Raw genomic sequence first — 19,507 nt, 5'->3', positions numbered from 1 at the left:
GTTCTATCAGTTGTTGCCTCATGTATTTTGATGCTCTGTTTTTAGGGACATATGCATTAAGGATTATGATGTCTTCTTGGAGAACTGATCCCTTTATCATTACGTAATGTCCCTCTTTATCACTTATAACTTTCCTTACTCTGAAGTCTGCTCTGTCTGAAATTGTTTCTTCTTTCACTTGATTAGCAATAGCATGATCTACTATCTCCATCCCTTTATTTTTGATCTATATGATGTGTCTTTACACTTAAAGTGGGTTTCTTATAGACAATGTAGAGTTGAGTCTTATTTGTTGATCCACTCAAACAACCTCTGTATTTTAGTTGGTGTATTTAGACCATTGATGTTCAAAGTGACTACTGATATAGTTGAATTAGTATCTACCATATTTGTTATTATTTTTCATTTGTTGCCCTTGTTCTTTGTTCCTACTTTTGTCTTCCACTTTTTTCTGACTTTGGTGGTTTTAACTGAGCAGTCTAAATGATTCTATTTTCTCTCCTTTCTTGGGAATCAGTTATACTTTTTTAAAAACACTTTTTAGTGATTTGTCCTTGAATTTGCAATGTATATTTACAACTAATTCAAGTCCACCTTCAAACAACACTATACCACTTCACAGGTGTGCAGTACCTTATAATAACAAAATAATACCAAGTCCTCTTTTCTATCCCTTGTGTCACTGTTGTGATTCATTTTGCTTAATATAAATATACACATATATATGCACACATACATGCATAAGTGGATATAATTGAATATATTATTGCTATTATTATTTTCAACAAACTATTATCCATTTGGTCAATTAAGAAAAAGAAAAACTTTTACTTTACCTTCACTTATTTGTTCTCTAATGCTCTTCCTTTCTTCATGTAGATCTGAATTTCTGACCTGTATCATTTTTCTTCTTTCTAAAGAACTTCTTTTAACATTTCTTCCAAAGCAGGTCTACTGATAACAAATTCTCTCAATTTTTGTCTGAGAATGTCCTTATTGCTCCTTCTCTTTTGAAGGATAATTTCACAGGGTACGGAATTCTAGGTTAGTGTTTTTTTCTCTCAACATTTTAAATATCTTACTTTTCTCTCTTCTTGCTTATATAGTTTCTGAGGAGAAGTTGGATATAATTCTTATCTTTGTTCCTCTATAGCTAAAGTAATTTTTCCTCTGGCTTCTTTCAGAATTTTTTTTTTTATCTTTGGTTTTCTGCAGTTTGAATATGATAGGCCTGGTGTAGATTTTGGCATTTATCCTTCTTGGTATTGTTTGAGCTTCCCATGTCTGTAGTTTGGTATCTGACATTAATTTGGGGAAATTATCAGTCATTATTGTTTCAAATATTTATTTCAAATATGTCTTCTGTTCATTTCTCTCTCTCATCTTTTTCTAGTATTCATATTATACCTATCTTACACCTTTTGTAGTTTCCCCACATTTCTTGAATATTCTGTTCTGGCTTTTTTCCTTTTTTTTTTTTTTTTTTTTTTTTTTGCTTTACAGTTCTGCAGGTTTCTATTGAGATATTTTCAAGCTCAGAGATTCCTTCCTCAGCCACATCCAGTCTACTTTTAAGTCCATCAAACATTCCTCATGTGTTACAGTGTTTTAATCTCTAATTTTTCTTTTTTTTCCTCAAATATCCATGTCTTTGCTCACATTGACCATCTGTCCTTGTATACTGACTACTTTATTCATTAGAGCCCCTAGCATATTAATCATAGTTGTTTTAAATTCTCAGTCTGATAATTCTAACATCCCTGCCATATTGAAATCTGGTTGTGATAGTTCCTCTATCTCTTCAGTCTGTGTTTTACGCCCTTTAGTATGCCTTGTAATTTTTTCTTGACAGCCGAATATGCTGTACTGGGTGAAAGCAAGTGCTGTAAGTGGGCCTTTAGGAATGTGGTGGTAAGGTGTAGGGGGAGGGGAGGCATTTTATAGTCTTAGATTAGATCTCAGTCTTCAAGTGGGTTTTTGCTTTGCTTTTCAAATGTGAACTTCACAGGTTCTTTTCATTCCCCTACCCCGCTTAGGTGGGACACGATGGCTGGAATGGGTTGGGGTTGGGCACTTCTCTTCGCCCGGTCAATTAAGCTCTGATAAAACCCAAGCAGGTCCAGCTATGGTTAGTGTAGCTTGAATGCAGACCTTGTTAAGAAGAACAGAATGCTCTGGTGCCTTTCAAAATTTTTCCTTTTCCCTTTCCTCCGTGGGAAGCACAAGGAGATTTTCTAAGAAAAAAACCAGTTAAAGCTCCTGGAGGTAAAACTTATAAAAGTGTGAAGCCCCCTATAACTGGATCCCCTTCGAGTTTCTAACTCTCAGAGTTACCCAACTGAGCCTCAAGCAATTCATCAATTACTGTTTAGATTTTTCTACCACTAACACTGCTTTCTAAAAAGGTTTTAGCTCATGGGTTTTTGCTCTGGTAAATTATAATTCTCTGTATTTACCAATCTGTCTTTCCAACTAGGGACAGCAGTTTGCTCTGTGACCTCATTTCTCTTGTGGATCCAAGAAGAGCTATTAAGTTTTCAGTTCGCTCAGCCTTTTACTTGTTTTTGGGTGGAGTGGCAATTTCTAAGCTCCTGGGCCAGAAACCAGATGCCACACGAACCTTTAAAATTTCTCAAATTTCTCAAAGTGAAAAATAAATTATTTACAAAAATACAAAGTAGGCTTTATTTATAAATTTTAACATTTTTCAATTTACATGTTTTGTAACTGAAAACATTTAAACAAAGGGAGTTTATGTCATTTATATCTGTCCCTCTCCAGAGGACAGTTATATTTAATTTAGAATGACATTTGCACCTTAGTGGCAAACAAAGCCTTGACAAAATGCCAATGAGGCCATGCAATACTGTTTTTGTTTTTGTTTGTGTGTTTTTTAGATTTCAACAATGTTTTATGATGACTGTCAGTAGAAAATATATAGTCAGTTCTGCTATAACATGATACATGCCTTTCTAGGAATCATTGCGGTATACAAATCACACAATAAAATTCACAGTTTATAGGAAAAGTAGGATGAGGGGCATAACACTAAAAACAGTAACACTTTTTTAAAAAAGATAAAAACTCAATAAAAATGGTAGCACAGTCTTACGTTAAATAGTACTACATATTATAATAGTATATATTAATACTTAATGATTTGATACATAATACTGCATACTGCATAATAACACAAGTATGACCCATTACCTTGAAAACACGGTTGTATGCAACACTTTTTGACACCACTGGGAGGCCTAAAATATCAGTAAAGGAGAAAGAAGAGAAAGAAGAGAAATTATGGGACTGAGAAGAGAAAGAAGACAGGCAGACAGAACAACAGGACGTAGCTTTCCCATGACTACAGTTGCCCACCACACCCTGAGCTGTGTTTACACATAGAAGTAATTTGTGATCCAGGACAAACAGCAATCACAGTGCACACTAAAGACTGGTAGAGTTTGGAGCAAGGATGAGAGCACAACAGAGGGGCTAAAGGGACAGCTTTGGAGAAGGAGACATAATGAGATTTTTCGGACCCTAAATTGGGAGAACAAGCTGATTATGAATGTGACTTTATTACCTGGAAAAGGCTGCATAACTGAACTGTAAGCCAAGATATGCCTACTCCTTAGGGCCTTCACCTGGGAGACGATGGCCCCATTTCCTTTCTTTGCTTGATAAATCCGTGTGCTGTCCTTTGCTGTGATGATCCAATATATAAAATCTCCATCCACAGTTAAGCTAGCAAGGGTTTTTCCTGCGGTTAAAAACGTAAGGAATATAAAGAACAAAATAAATATCTTACATTTTTTACTCTAAATAATACATGAAATTATTTTCCTATACATAATTACTAACTTTTGAATCTATTATTTCAATATGAAAAAAAAATCTTCATTTTATGTCATTTGGCTAAGGGTTTTAGAGGTGTTCTCTCATTTTAGCACCATATCAAGTCAATCAGGTAACTACTATTATTACCAACATCATTTTGTGGAAAGGCAAACTGAAGTTTAAAGGAGTTAAATAATCTGCTCAAGGCCACCAAAGGGCAGACCCAGGATTTAAAACCTACCTATGTGACTCAAAATCAAATAATGCCAACTTGAGGGAAGTATTAAATGATAGGCATAGGGCTCAGTGCCTTTCTCAATATTTTTATCAATGGTTTGGAATGAATGCATAGCAAACACATTTATCATCTTTGCAGATATTATGTGATTATCACCATCACTAGCAGGTTCAGTTACAGCCTTGAAATTCAAAAATATCACAACAGAATCAGGAAATTGATTCAAATTTGATAGGAACAAATGTAAAATCCTAAATTTAAGTTTCATATCAATTCTGTAAATGAACAAATGAAAGGGATCTGGCTTAATAATAACAAATGTGGAAAAGACTATGGTCTTTCAATGGCAGGTATCCTAAAGATCTGATTCCACTTTTGGCTGCAGCAAAAAGAAGACCTTCATAGTTAAGAGTCTCCCTTCACTGATGAGAACACATTGAGAGTGAAGTGTCTTTATGGGGGCAATATTTAAGAGAATATTAACTAGCTGAAATGAAATCATGGGAGGGTGACTAGGGCAAAGATTTAGATGCCACATTGCCTGGGGAGCAATTGCAGATACTTGAATTTTTCCTCCAAAGAAAATGCTTGATTCCAGCATGGTGGCTCATGCCTGTAATCCCAGCATTTTGGGAAGTCAAGGCAGGCAGATGGCTTGAGCCCAGGAGTTCAAGACTAGACTGGGCAGCATAGGAAGACCCTATCTCTACAAAAAATACTAAAATTAGTGAGGCATGGTAGTGTGCACCTGTACTCCCAGCTTACTTGGAAGGCTGAGGCAAGATGATCACCTGAGCCTGGGAGATGGAGGCTGCAGTGAGCCATGATTGCACTACTGCACTCCAGCCAGGGCAACAAAGTGAGATCCTGTCTCAAAAAAAAAAAAAAAAATGCTTACAATGAGCTACAACAGTTATCTCTACATAGTTGAATGGCTATCATGTGGAAAGTGATTAAATTATTCTTTGTAAATTTAGAGGTAAGAACTAAGACTAATGAATGGGAGAAATGAAGAAAAGACTGGCTAAATAAAAGAAAAAAATCCAATGTTCAGAATTGTCCAAAAGCTTAAACAGACTTCCTTATAAAGTAGCAGGGTTTTTTTAAAGAAACGGTCGTTTAAGCATGACTATTTTTAAAGAAAAAAATTCTTACAACATCATAACATCTAAATGATCTCTAAAATCTTTCTAATTTTCTAATTTTAGGATTTTAATTACAGGTTTATGAAAAACTGACCATTTTTATACATATATAATGGTCTACTAGATAATTCTTCTGTCTTGTGTATCAAATGTTAAAGAAGAAAATTATTCTGACACTTGTTAAAATGATAAGAAAGACTTTGGTCAAGACAAGAGCAATAGTGCACTAGGAAAGACAAATATTGCAACGTAACAGATAGTTGGGGTTTTTATAGCCAAAAAACTGAGTGAGGAAGTCATTGGGTGGAGAAATATTAAGAGATGGCATCCAGGATAGGGCAATGCTTGTTAAATTAGCCTAATGGGATTCTTGTTAAAGGCAGGCCAAGAGCCTAAACAGGATTCTTACTTAAGTCAGACCAATGTCCATCAAGGGTGGGCAATGAAGAACTTGATCGGGTATCAGTGGTAGGGGGTTCTCTCTAAACTGTAGGATTCTTGCTAAAACTGAACTCAGCAAGGATGGACACATGAAGACCAAGGTTAAGGCGTAGTCAAGAAGAGGACTCAGAGGAGCATAACTACATTTTGATCAAGGAAAGGGTTTTGTCACAGGTTTAACAGAAACAAGTAACATACCTAAGGAGGAATCATTCAAAACATTACCTCTATCATTAAATCTATTTAATGATAGGAATTATTTCTAAAAGGCCTTGTTTCTAAAAGGCCTCTAAACATAGGAATTGTTTCTAAAAGGCCTTGGTTGACATGCCAACAAAACCTATGTACAATTATAACACATACACACATATTTGCAATTTCAAAACTTTACTGTATAACCCAGCAATGACCAATAGAACTTTCAGTGATGATGCAAATGTTTTATACCTATGTTGTCCAACACAGTGGCCATTAGCTATTTGTGGCTTTTGAGCACTTGAAATTTAGCTAGTGTGACTGAGAGATTAAATGTTTAATTTTATTTAATTTTTTTTTTTTTTTGAGACAGAGTTTTACTCTGTCACCCAGGCTGGAGTGCAGTGGCACCATCTTGGCTCACTGCAACCTCCACCTCCTCAGTTCAAGCGAGTCCTCCTGCCTCAGCCTCCTGAGTAGCTGGGATTACAAGCATGCACCACTATGCCCAGCTAATTTGTGTATTTTTAGTAGAAACAGGGTTTCACCATGTTGGCCAGGCTGATCTCGAACTCCTGACCTCAAGTGATCTACCCACCTCGGCCTTCCAAAGTGCTGGGATTACAGGCATAAGCCACTGCACCTGGCCTTAATTTCAATTAATTTAAACTTAAATAACCACATGTGGCTAGTGATTACCACACTGGGCAATGAAGAGAAATTTTAAGAGTATATAGGGTATTTAGAGTATATATTTTTTTCTGTTGAATTACTCCTAATTAGGAGACTTCCAAATTGTACTCGACTTTCGAATATTTATTCTACAAGCATTTGAATTTCAACAGATAGACCCAAGTATTGACCAATTCATGTTGAAAGTGGAATCTATGGGATCATCAAAGTGGAAATAATTTAGGATAGCGGGAAGGTCATGCATGTTGTAGTTAGACCCAGTTTCAACTTCTACTAACTGTGGCCCTTGGGAAAAGTTACCTTACTTTTCTCAGCCTCAGTTTCCTCATCTGTAAAATGAGGATATTAGTACCTACTTCACTGAGTCATTATGAAGATTAAATAAAATAATGCATTTAGTACATGCTAAGAACATACAGTTAAGATCATTAAATTGTAGCTCTATTATTAATTACAATTTTTTAAAACACAGATTTAGAAAATTATGTGAATGCCTACATACAATTTTCCTGGAAACAATTTGATTTGAATTCTACAGCACTTGGCATGGTACAGAGCAAATATCATGTGTGTATTCTTTTGAGTATATGGGGAATGCAAGCTCTTTTTAAATGCAATTGAAGGAGCTGCTCTTATTAACAAATATCTGTGCACATACATCAGCATCTTACCGAGCATAGCAGGTACTGTGATAACTCTCCAACAACGACAGCCTTCCAGATCCATTGCCCAGATCTCTTGTGCTTTGGCAAAGTATATCAATGGTTTCTCTAGGTTAGAGGTATCAATAGCCATTGCTCCACTTAACTCAAATTCAGTCACATTGCAAGAACATTGATTCCTTTTGTTTTGTTGGTTTGTAGCTGTGGGTTGCAGAATTCGGTGCAAGGTGCAATTGATAATACTGTAGTAGAACATCTGGTAGCCAAAACTGGAAACTTCTGTCCAATACAAGCGACTATAGAGGAAAAAAAAGTCCCCCCAACTTAATGAGTAAAATAAATCATTTCAAATATTGGTTTCTAATGCAGAGCAACCATTCCTAATGACTGTGAGGGACAAATGGAGCCTTTGGAGAGAGCATGGTCACATTTTCAATAACCTTTTTCTGAGATGGAAGAAGTCACAAGAAGTCTAACTTGTAGCATTTCCAATGATTTCTCAATAGATGTGTTTACAACTAAAGTCTGGGAACATAATGACCGTAGGTGCTATATTAAAAGGCCCACTTAATAACTGAAATATAAAATGTATTTGCATAATTTTCATCAATGTCCATCTCTATTCCGCTCCTCTCATGTCTGTTTCTGCTTCTTAATACTAGTTAATGATCTAGTTTCAAAATAGCCTATCCCCATGCTTATGGCACAAACAGAAATGTATCTTTCCAGCCTGGGAAACTGCTACTTAGGTGCTAAAAGGAGACTTTAAAGCTCACCTTGTGAGGATATGAGTTAAACTAAGATGGATGAGCACAGAATAACTTTTGCTGTGCAAGACATGCTGCCCATCTGTTCCTGCTCATCTCTTGCCACCGTGTCAATCCTCTTCTTGTCCTTGCCAACTGATGATGCTATTGCATTCACTAGTATAAAAATCTGCTATTGTTTCCTGTTAGGTAATCAGCCTAACTTTGTTAGTCAAATTGTCAGTATGCATTAAGTTTACATAGTTGCGGTTGTGGCTCCTAATTTACAGGAAGAATTACTTACTATAATATAGTGGGCCAAGAGCCCTAAGCATCTTATTTTCCCATAATTGTCTTCTACTACTAAGTCAAAGACATTCCATTAAATATGTCTGTATCTCTTTCATCACAATATAAAAAGATACTTGCATTTACATACCTTAAAAGAGGATATACAGAAAAAGAAATTATTGTTGAATTCCTATTGTGAATCTTCACCTCTCTGGGGTATTTCACCTTGTGTTCAAGATCAACATCAAATATTTGCATTCCATTTTGTGATTCTTTGAGTGCAAAGTAGAGGTGCCTTGAAATCCAGTCAATTGTAATAACTGTGATATCAAAAACCAGTGAATCTCGGAAAAGCTTAACAACAGGTAGAGAACACAGCCAAGAAGAGAGTTGTTATTTTTTTATTTGGAGACTTTTCTATATTCACCCATATCATTTGTTTACTGCACTTCTCATTTGTAATCCCAAACCTCAGCGATCTGGATAGTATACCATTGTAACATGGGTCCTCTTCTCACATTTTTCCTAAATGATTCTATCATGGCTTTAACTGCAATCTACAAACCAGTGCTACAAATTTATACCTTCAGACAAGATCTGTAATGAGTTACTGATTCAAATATTAAACTGCCAACTGAACATTTCCATATGAATTATCCCAGAAAACTGACTTCATCACCCACCCCAAAACCTCTTTTTCTCCTGCATTTTATATTTTTATGGATTTTCAACACCTACCCAAGGAGCTAATCCTGACAAATATGGTCCTCCTTGACTTCTTCTTCTCATTACTACCCATAGTAAATTAGTCCCTTTTTTTTTTCCCTGGAGATGGAGTCTGGCTCTCTCACCCAGGCTGGAGTGCAGTGGCATGATCTTGGTTCACTGCAACCTTCACCTCCTGGGTTCAAATGATTCTCCTGCCTCAGCCTCATGAGTAGCTGAGACTACAGGCACGCACCACCATGTCCAGCTAATTTTTATATTTTTAGTAGAGACAGGGTTTCACCATGTTGGCCAGGCTGGTATCGAATTCCTGGCATCCGGTGATCCATCTGCCTTGGCCTCCCACAGTGTTGGGATTACAGGCGTGAGTCACTGCACCCAGCTTGAACTAGTCCCATTTTAAATGTCCAGTTTGTCATCTCCTTTCTCACCTCATGCTCATCCCCTCACTCAGGCCCATAACATTTTCTACCTGGATTTCTGTGACAGCCTCCTAATTGTCTCAGATTTAACCCTCTCTAAGTCACTATTCACACTGCTAACAGACAGGCCTTTCTAAAACACAACTTGACCATGTTAATGACCCACTAAATATCTTTACTGGCTTGCTGTTGGCTTCTAGAATGACACCTGCCTCCTTAGCACAGTAAAGGAGACCCATTATGCTCAGGCTCCCACCTCTCCAGATTTCCCAGCTTCCTTTCACTCCACTCTCATCCAAACACTCTATGGCTCTTTGTTTTCTGTCTTTGTACCCCCTCGGCCTTCACCTGGCTCATCTTTGTTTCCAGGATGTTTTTCCATTCTACCACCACCAAGCCAACCTAGACTACTTGTTCATTCTCTGTGATTCCATCATTCTCTGTGATTCCACCACATCCTGCTCTCAGCACAACAGTTATCTTAGCCTGTCTTCACTATCAGTTAACATTTGGTGAATGCCTACCACATGCCAGGCATTGTGCTAAGTGCATTACATGGATTATCTCATTTAATCTTCATGGGAACCTTATGATGAGGTATTACTTAACCATAGAGGTTAAATAACTTGCCAGTGGTTACAAATCTAGTAAGCAGTAGAGCCCAAATTGTATTCTAGGTGGTCAAATTCCAAAACTCACCTTCTTAATCACTAGGCAATACTGCCTTCCTAGTGTTAGACAAATACTAGACTGGGTTTAGTAAGAGCAAAGCCTATAAACTTTCACCTATAATATCCCAGGTTCTAACACAGCATCCTAAATCCAGTAACTATTTGCTAACTGAGTGCTGAATGACATTTGCCCAAAATGTAGTCTGTATTCATGTGTGGCTAAATGATTACACAATATCTGTCTTTTTCATTCTAATCTTAATGACTAAACCATTTTCCAGTCATTTTAAGTACTGAGTAGTGTCATATGCAAATACTTCATTTCCTTTATTTCAAAAGAATTACATAGTGAAATACCTCAGAGCTAGAACGATTGTGCAAGTTCAAAAGAAAGAGTGAGTCCCCTTCAGCATAATATCCCAGCTCATTATCCGCTGTGTAGCAAATGGCACTGACAACTCTTTCTGCTGAAAATGTCCACACAACTTGATTTTGATCCATATCTAAAAAAACTATCTCGTTACCAAGAAGAGTTATGAGGTGAGGAAATGGGTTGATTTCTGAAAGCAAAAAACATGTAGATAATATGCATGAGAAAACCAGCTTTAGCACAGTCTCTTGATTTAATATCAGGCAGTTTTGAAGTCCATGGGCTCCCTTTGGTTCCTCTAATACATCTGTCTCAGTGATAACCTTGTAGGCTCTCTACCACTAGGTTTATTTAAACATATTTTGGTGATGTTTTGGGGTCAAAAACATGTTTTTGAGCTAAACTTTAGCTCAGAGACAGTGTTCATAACCCTAAAGATACCAATGGGGAAAAAAAACACACACATACACACAAGCCTCTAAATTATTATTTGCACAGATTTTAGAAAACAAATACCTGATGTTGTAGACTTTACAACGTCAGCAAATGATCCTGGCCCTTTAGATGTAAAGGCCCGAACCTAAAGAAAAGGAAACAAAAACTGCATTCAATAGCATTCTCAGTGGCAACAATTAAGTTCTGAGACTGGGAGATTACTGAATGTTTCATTTCACACTCCTGATACACAATATTAATAGTTTCAAATAGTTATTTACATTAATATACAGCAATGTAAATCACCAAGAGAAAAAATATTGCTCTATATTTATGTTGATAGATTTTTTATCTAGAAAACTGCAAGAATTGGAACAAATCTCTCTTGCTAAAAAATGAATTTCTAAAAATGTCTGGGAATTTAATGTACAGCATGGATGGTGATGAATGTCTAATTCAATCGTGATAATGACACCATGTATACATTTATCAAGTCATGTCGTACAGCTTGAATATATATATTTGTCAATTGAATGCTTTTAAACAAAATAAGGTCATTATTTGCAAAATTAAGTTACATAGAACATTTAACAGAAATAAAACTGTGCAAATTATGATAAACTTCCATTTTTCTTGAATTCAACAACTAGAAGCTTCAAAACACTAAATTTCCATACTTTTTAAAAAGTAACTTTTAAAAATAATTAAACCTTACATTTGAAAATGATTGTGCATTTCAAACCAGTTTCACATACATTGTCTCTTTTGATCTTCACAACTACTAAGAGTAAAAACTGGATCAGGATACTAATAAAGGGAAGTAAGTCATGCACAATGACATATGTAGAAACTGGCATCAGAACCAAGTCTTCTGAAATCTGCATACATTTTTTCCCACTGGGCCATGTCACATTCTAACAATAAAGTTTATTTTTATTATTTTAGATATTTTCTATTATGTAATAAATTATTTCCATTTCCAAACCTTGAATATGTACAATAGCCTGCAAAGAAAATTGACATCTATAATGGTGGACTCAAAATATAAAGCCCCAAGTGCTTTATCAATAAAATATTGTATTATTTTTATTATACTTTTAGTATTAAACACATTTTACTATATTTTATATATTACTATCTGTGTATGATTTATAATGGTGCATATATATATATAGTAGTGTTTACTTTTGTACAAAACTGTGTTAAATGAAACTCATATATATCCATGCATATCACTTTGCATGGTTCCAAGGTGACCAAACTTTGAAACTATATATCTATACACATATATACACTATATATTCCATATATACACTATATATTCCATATATACACTATATATTCTATATATAGACACACTTAGCCAGAATATTTATTTTACCAAAACACTCCTAATTTTTACCAAACAGGAATGTGTATTATCTTTAACTTTCATGTATAACTTATTTGATTAGTATATGTGGACTTAATAAATTATCAAAATAATTATTAAATTAGAATTTTATGAAAAGTAAAACAAATCCTTAGGCAACTCAAATCTCCAAAACACTCCCCAAGATGTTATTTTCCCCAAAAAGAAATGGTGGAAAGCATTACAGCACAGTGCTTTTCAGCCACACAGCTTTGGTAATTGACTGATACTCTCAAGGACTTAACTTTTTCTTTATAGTATGATGATCAAATGAGATAATGAATACAAAGTACCTACTGTGGTGCAAGGCCTATAGTGATTTTATTGAAAAATAATTGTTTATCAAAGTAACACATGTACCCCAAATGTACGTACAACTATAATATATATCAATAAAAATGTAAAACAAATCGGTAATATGTAACATAGAAAAATTTAAATCGTGATACAGCTTCAAAAGAAAAGCAGAAAGAAAACGAATGACTTACTCTGAAATTGCAAAGTTCCCTGAATATGAGAAAGTTGTGAAAATGTCCTTTACCCGAGCAATCCCCTCTTGCCTCTCTACTTTTGCTGCCCAGTTGACCTCTTTGATCACAGTATACCTAAACTATTGACAGGGTGACAGAATTCTTAACATAGTCCTTTAAATCTGTTTGCACTCTCATATCTTCTGTTTTCTCTCTCATACCTGGAAGGCAACAAAGCATCTGCGACTCATGTCTTCAAGCTGAAAAGACATCACTGAGGGAGTGACATCGACAGCAATCCAGTCTTCAAATGTTTTGTTTGTAATGCTTTGATTGGATATTTTGTAGAAAATTTCAAATTTTGTTAACACCCCATTTTCATGCTTAGGTTTGTTCCACCTAAATTCCACCACAACTTCATTCTTGTTACAGCATTTTCCACTCGGTAATATAAATATTCTGGGGTTCTCTGGTGCTGATGGAACTGAAAAGTAGAGGCACAGATAGAGCAGAAAAGAATAGAAGACTGACTTTTACCACTTACAATGAGATTGTAAACAACTTCACAACATTTCTCATTCCAGGCAGTTGCAGTATATTTATTGCATTCTTTTTTTTTTGGGGGGGGGGGTTATTTTCTTTTCTTTCTTTCTTTCTTTCTTTATTTTTTATTATTATTATACTTTAAGTTCTAGGGTACATGTGCATAACGTGCAGGTTTGTTACATATGTATACTTGTGCCATGTTGCTGTGCTGCACCCATCAACTCGTCAGCACCCATCAACTCGTCATTTACATCAGGTATAACCCCCAATGCAATCCCTCCCCCCTCCCCCCTCCCCATGATAGGCCCCGGTGTATTCTTAAAGATCTTCAGGAGAGAATATTCCATAGATTTCTTCAGGAACTCATGCTGATAATTTCAGCACATCTGACTGACAGGCAAGACTTCCTTACATTCAACTCAAATCCTTCCTACTACCATTTAAGCACACCTTTCTTGTCTGTGCCTTGTGTAGATAGAAGGTGTCTGGTTCTCCCTATAAAATGCAACATTCACTTTCATCCTGACAGAGTGATTTCAGTGAAGCGGAAAATGTTATCATAGGGATGTCTGGCAGTAAGTCCCACCAGCCTTCAGCCAGTTCAGGGTGTAAAATACAGCATAAATCGGAGACCTAGGCCCTGTCACCCTGAAGTCCCTAGGAAGCAGAAAGTTTTAGGGGAGGCTGATAGTACCCCAAGAGCAAGGTCTGGGAGTACTTCTTTATTCTAGAGCCAAACCAAGCGGTTCAGTATCTCTCAGTCCTTTAATCAAGAGAAATGTCTCTGCCTGATTTCTAAGTCATTCTCTCTGAACGGCCCTCTCCTCTCTTAGGACTCCTCCACAAGGTCTTCATTCCCTCCCTCATTCCAATCACATTGCTATTTAATGTTTAACACTCACACTATTATTCAATCTCCAGGCCTTCTTACATTAGGCTTCTCTTCCTACATGGGATAGCTCTTCTTGCTCCATCTTTCAGGGTGCACTAAGGTTTCCATTTCCCAAAGGCATCTTCCCTCTTAAGAATGCCTGAGGCAGCTTGATATAGATGAAGGTTTCATAGGCTTGTCTACTCACTCTATGCCACTGCTGCTCAGGAATAACTCTCTAGTATCTATTATCATTTGCTGTGCATGTGTTTATCTCTCCCCTGTTTTATGAGCTCCATCAGAGAAAGCATCTCTTCTTATTCCTTGTTAAATCCTCCCAAGTCTAGTATAGAATGAGCACACAGTAAGTGGTTAATAAATATTGGTCAATTTAGATAATTTCCTGGTTATATTGTAAATTTCCTGAAGGCAAAGGCCAAATCTTATCATCCTTTCTTATTGCCTCCAATATCTAGCAGAGTGCTGTTGACTCTTGCTCCCACTGGCTCCCCTGATGGATGCAGTCAAGTCCATTTCCACAGAACAATTCAACCAAGCTGATATCTCAAGGAAATCTCAAGCAGAACATTCCTGGATCCAATGCTAACTGCTCTGGAACCTGCCCAGGCCTCACTATGTTCCTGTTGTGTGATTCATAGATGAATATTGTTGAAATAATCTTAACAGTAAAAAAGGCAATGGGGAATGGATATCTATATTTATTAAGCTCTTACCACCTGCCAAATCCTGTATTAGCTTTACATAAATTCCTATCATTTACCAACATTTGTAAAAGTGACTGATTGGAGATTTGATTAAACTACTTAGTAACTATTTTATTTGGGCAGCCACTAGGCTTTCATTTTCTTTCTTGCATAATCAAGATAATAAGACTTTCCTACCCATCTGAGAGCTATGTGAGGATCAAACGAAATGATGTTTCTGACAAATGATAGGTATGTAGTAAATATTTAATAAAGGAGTGATACATAAAAATGTGCTTTGTACACTTTAAGGTGATATACACATGTAATGATATGGCTAGTATCCTTTTTAAAATATCTTTTCCTCAGAACATTAAATTTATGTATCAGTTATTCCCCTACAGAAGATTCTGAGTTCTCGTCTATGAGGATAGTCTGCCTTCCAAGAAAACTGTCTCGCCCTTAAATGCCCATTTTCCTTACAAAGGATTTTGCAAATTACCTGAATTATGCATCTGCATCTTCTACATCACTACAATCAAATGAAATGGCTGTTAAGAAATCTTTGAAATACTCTTTTGGAATAAATTATGCATATTTATGTTAATGAAGCTATTCTAATCTCCAAAAAGTCATTGAAAGGATATTGAATCTAAAAACATCTATAAAACAGAAAGTTATTTTTAAATATCAACTACCCATTCCAGATCACGAAAAGTGAGATTCTGCTTTTTTTAAAAAAGAGAGATTTTAACCCCTGTACCTGTTTCAGGTGCTCGAAGGGACAGAGCTGTTTTGGGGCCCTTTCCCCAGTAGGTATAAGGAGTGACAGAAAGATTAAATAAGGCATAAGGTTCCAGTCCTTCCACAGTAAATACAGGTAAAGAGTGTTGTTCACTAGCCAAGAACTGAAATATAAACAGAAAACATTATTTTCTCAGGGAGAGAATTACAAAATCTTTCATTCCTTATTACCTAAAATCTCCAAACTTTGGTTCACATGTAGAATCAAAATTTGCAATTTTGGAAGTGCTAATTTTGGCAAGTTCCATGTTGTGCCACACAGACCAGTTAAAGTGTGTCCAGCACAGCAGTCAGCACCAAGCAGTCAGAGACTGGCTGCAAACAAGTCTTCTGGGGAATACCCTTAATAATCAAATGCTATGGGAATGACAAAGAAGATGGGCTTGGCTAAGTCAAGATGGTACAGATCAGTGTGGGTAGGGCTGACACAGATGGTACGGTCTGTTTGGGAAATGAAAGTTACTAGAACCAACACCATACCTTAGAATGAGCACTAAATTCTACGCTGTAGAAAACTACACCCCAGTCTACCGCAGGGGGACCATTCCACAGGATTTGAAAACTTGAGGCATTTCCTTCAATCCTAAATGAAGACTCTTGAACAGAATCTGGAATAACCTTAGGGGTAAAGGAAAAGTTCCCTACAGGATGAAAGAAAAAAAAGAAATAGGAGAAAAAACTGGGGATTATTGATCAATATAGAAATCATAGAACATCAATAGCAATTACTAATAATTAGAACTGAAACAAAATTTTCTTTTCTTTAACATATTGTGAAAAAAAATCATCTTTTTCTGACTTTTTCAGGCTGTAAATTAGGGTTAAGATTAAACTCACTGCAAGCAAATGAACTGAAATTACTGAAGCCTTGTTCCTCTTAAAACTTAATTATTAAGAAAAAGAAAATCTCAGCCTAAGTATTTATTTAACCAAAAGTATAATGGAGTAGGGTAAGCAGGAATGCAATACTGTACCTGGCAGAGGCTTAAGGGATGTCTGAATAACTGTGAACTGATTAAATCTGGCTGGTTCCAAAACAGAGACACTGGTTCTCTGACCTATTTCCTGAGTTGTGATAATCCTAAAGCCATTGATCCAGAACAGCCGACCGCTATAGTACATCAGTGCATTCTGGGAAATTTCAGAAGTACTCCAGGCTGCAAACTCTGTGATGGTGGTATCCCCAGTGCTGCTAAAACATAACGCCAATTAGTGTGTGTTTCTGGAGTGGTGGAAGGGCTAGTCCATGCAAGTACTCATGAGAATATGGGTTTGTGAGTATCTGTGCGTATTCGTGTACATTAAAATAAAGAAAATACTTTCTAACAATTATTGTCTTTTTTTGTTTCATATTAAGTTGGGTTTTTATTTCACATTTTTTAAAAGTAGTAGACCTAAAGTAAATTTTCTGGGGGCTTTTCTTGTTTCTTTGAGATGGAGTCTCACTCTGTTGCCCAGGCTGGAGTGCAGTGGCATGATCACAGCTCACTGCAACCTCTGCCTTCCAGCTTCAAGATATTCTCCTGCCTCACCCTCCCAAGTAGCTGGGATTACATGCACACATCACTATGCCTGGCTAATTTTTTTATATTTTTAGTTGAGACAGGGTTTCACACGTTGGCCAGGCTGGTCTCGAACTCCTGACCTCAAGTGATCCGTCCACCTCAGCTTCCCAAAGTGCTGGGATCACAGGCACGAGCACTGTGCTCCTCTCTGGGGGCTTTTCTTATTAATGCGATATTATAATATCAAGAATGTTTAGATAGGTTGCAGCTTTTTAAAAAATACCTGTGATTTTGGTAATACTCTACAACAAAGGCACAACCTGGATTCTCATTACTTCATTAGTTCAGAGATTGCATCTTTGGTTTATTCTATGTGCTCTACAACACTTGCATTAGCATAAGAAAGACATGAGGCAAGGTTCTTACAGGACCTGGAAATAAGGTAATCATCCAGAAATGAGACCCATAAAAACCAATGCCTGAAGTATAAATTTGCCATCTGTAGATGTGAAGCAGAAGGGCTTTGAGACCAGCCGATGCAATAAATCATGATGGAGACAGCAAGTTAGGATTCAGGTACATGTTACTTTAAAAAGGAATGCCTATTGCATTGAGGGATTTGAAAAAAAGACACACCCAAAGCGCAAGAATTTCCAAGCATTTATCTGGAATTGACAGGAATGACAGCTCTTAAATGTGGTAGCCATGAGGACTCCAGTCCCTAGGCACACAGAATAACTCTGTTATGAGCAGATTTCGTCACTGCTCTGACACTGGCCTGTGTGGGCAGCCTTCTAGTGTATCCAACAACGCTCACTCAGATTCCTTGTTCTTAAAGCAACTACCTCACATCTAACCCAGTTCACATGATGCCAAGAAGGCATGGCCTGCATGCCTACACGACTATTCTCATTTCTGAATGAGACTAGGCCCCACTGTGAATTAATGAATTTGCAACATAGGGGATTCTTCAGAAACAGAATTGCATGGAACTCCAGCTCAGCCAATTATTAAATGTTTGACTTCAGGCAAATAATTTAACCTTTAATTGAACCATCTATTAAATGTGTATATAACACTAATAAGTCTGCATCTGGGTGAAGCCGATCTCGTTTCATCATGGTTTTCTCAAGAAATAAAAAGATGGATTTTTAAAAATCAATTCCATGACCCCACAACCCCAAAATGAACAGCCAGGCATAACAAGATGAACAGAGGAAATCAATCCAGAAGGCATGATCTGTTGAATTGTTTCTCCCCATTGAACCATGCCTTCCTCCTGCTCTTGGTTAGTGATCTGATTTACCTGCCATTTATTATTCTAGCATGCTGGGTCCTTCACTTTATACTGTTCACAACTGTTTGTTATTTCAAAGTGCTTATCAGTTTCAATAGTTTGATCAAAATGCTCCTTTTCAGACTAGGAAATTCAAGTAAAAAACCTGTTACTTAAATTGTGTTTAGAGGTTTTTTCCCTCAATTGAAAGAAATTTTGCAATTATTTTTACTTGAAAAATCTGCTTGTTTCTAAAATTATAACACTTGTTTATTACTCAAAAACAGAACTATTTCAGTTATCCTCAGCATTTTGGAGTGAGTGATAGTTTTTTTTTTCCAGTGATTTCTGTAAATCATTTTAAAACATTCACTTTTCTCTCTTTAGAAAAATATAAATAAAAGTTTTGTTTTGAGAATTTCACAGTGCCTCAAATAGGTTGTATTTGTATCAACTAAAGGGAATGGATGTACATAGGAGAGGGAAGAGTAGTTTGAAAGACAATTCAATTACAGTTCTTCAGTTCAGAATATGATGAGTGACAGCAATCAGTTTATCTCATCTCTACTACAGACTAGAGATGTACTGCTCAGTACAGCAGCAACTAGCTACATGTGACTACTGAGCCCTTGAAATGTGGTATGACCAAGGAACCAAAACTTAAAGTTATTTAATTTTAATTAATTTGTGCTAAATTTTAAAACTAATATTTGATTCGTATATTATGGATCATGTATAATATATTAAAATATTTTTGAGTATTTTAGAACAACGAGTATGTAAATCAACTATTTTGCCTGTAAATTTCATGAAATCTAAATACAGATCAAAGATTTTCTATGAAAACTCAGTTTGCAAATTAAGATATGCTATAAACATAAAATACAAACAGGACATCCAAGAATTAATGTGAAAAAAGAATATAAAGTAACTTTATAAGTTTTATTCAGATTGTATATTGAAGTGACATTTTGATATGTTATCAAAATATTAAAATGTACTATTAAAGTTACATTTACTTGTTTTTACTTTTTTTTAATGAGTCAAG

At 36.1% G+C, this 19,507-nt stretch overlaps 1 protein-coding gene across 4 annotated transcripts in view; it reads right to left on the bottom strand.

Moving 5' to 3' along the window:
* ROS1 (ROS proto-oncogene 1, receptor tyrosine kinase) overlaps nt 1–19,507 on the bottom strand; it is a 143,079-nt gene that overhangs the window by 61,774 nt on the left and 61,798 nt on the right. For 2 of the 4 annotated variants that reach the window (XM_050786555.1, XM_050786557.1), the window contains 9 exons: nt 16,653–16,867; nt 16,159–16,319; nt 15,638–15,782; nt 12,975–13,237; nt 10,954–11,017; nt 10,425–10,627; nt 8,397–8,602; nt 7,221–7,507; nt 3,584–3,760 (listed from right to left, as the gene is read on the bottom strand). In XM_050786555.1, the coding sequence (XP_050642512.1) occupies nt 3,584–3,760; nt 7,221–7,507; nt 8,397–8,602; nt 10,425–10,627; nt 10,954–11,017; nt 12,975–13,237; nt 15,638–15,782; nt 16,159–16,319; nt 16,653–16,867 (1,721 nt within the window). Of the gene's footprint in view, nt 1–3,583; nt 3,761–7,220; nt 7,508–8,396; nt 8,603–10,424; nt 10,628–10,953; nt 11,018–12,974; nt 13,238–15,637; nt 15,783–16,158; nt 16,320–16,652; nt 16,871–19,507 lie in introns of all 4 variants that reach the window. The other 2 variants (XM_050786553.1, XM_050786556.1) reach the window with 1 other exon arrangement.

Source organism: Macaca thibetana, chromosome 4, assembly GCF_024542745.1.
Source record: "Macaca thibetana thibetana isolate TM-01 chromosome 4, ASM2454274v1, whole genome shotgun sequence".
NCBI lineage: Eukaryota > Metazoa > Chordata > Mammalia > Primates > Cercopithecidae > Macaca > Macaca thibetana.
Note: the sequence above shows the minus strand (reverse complement) of the source record. Positions and strands in the feature narration are given on the sequence as shown.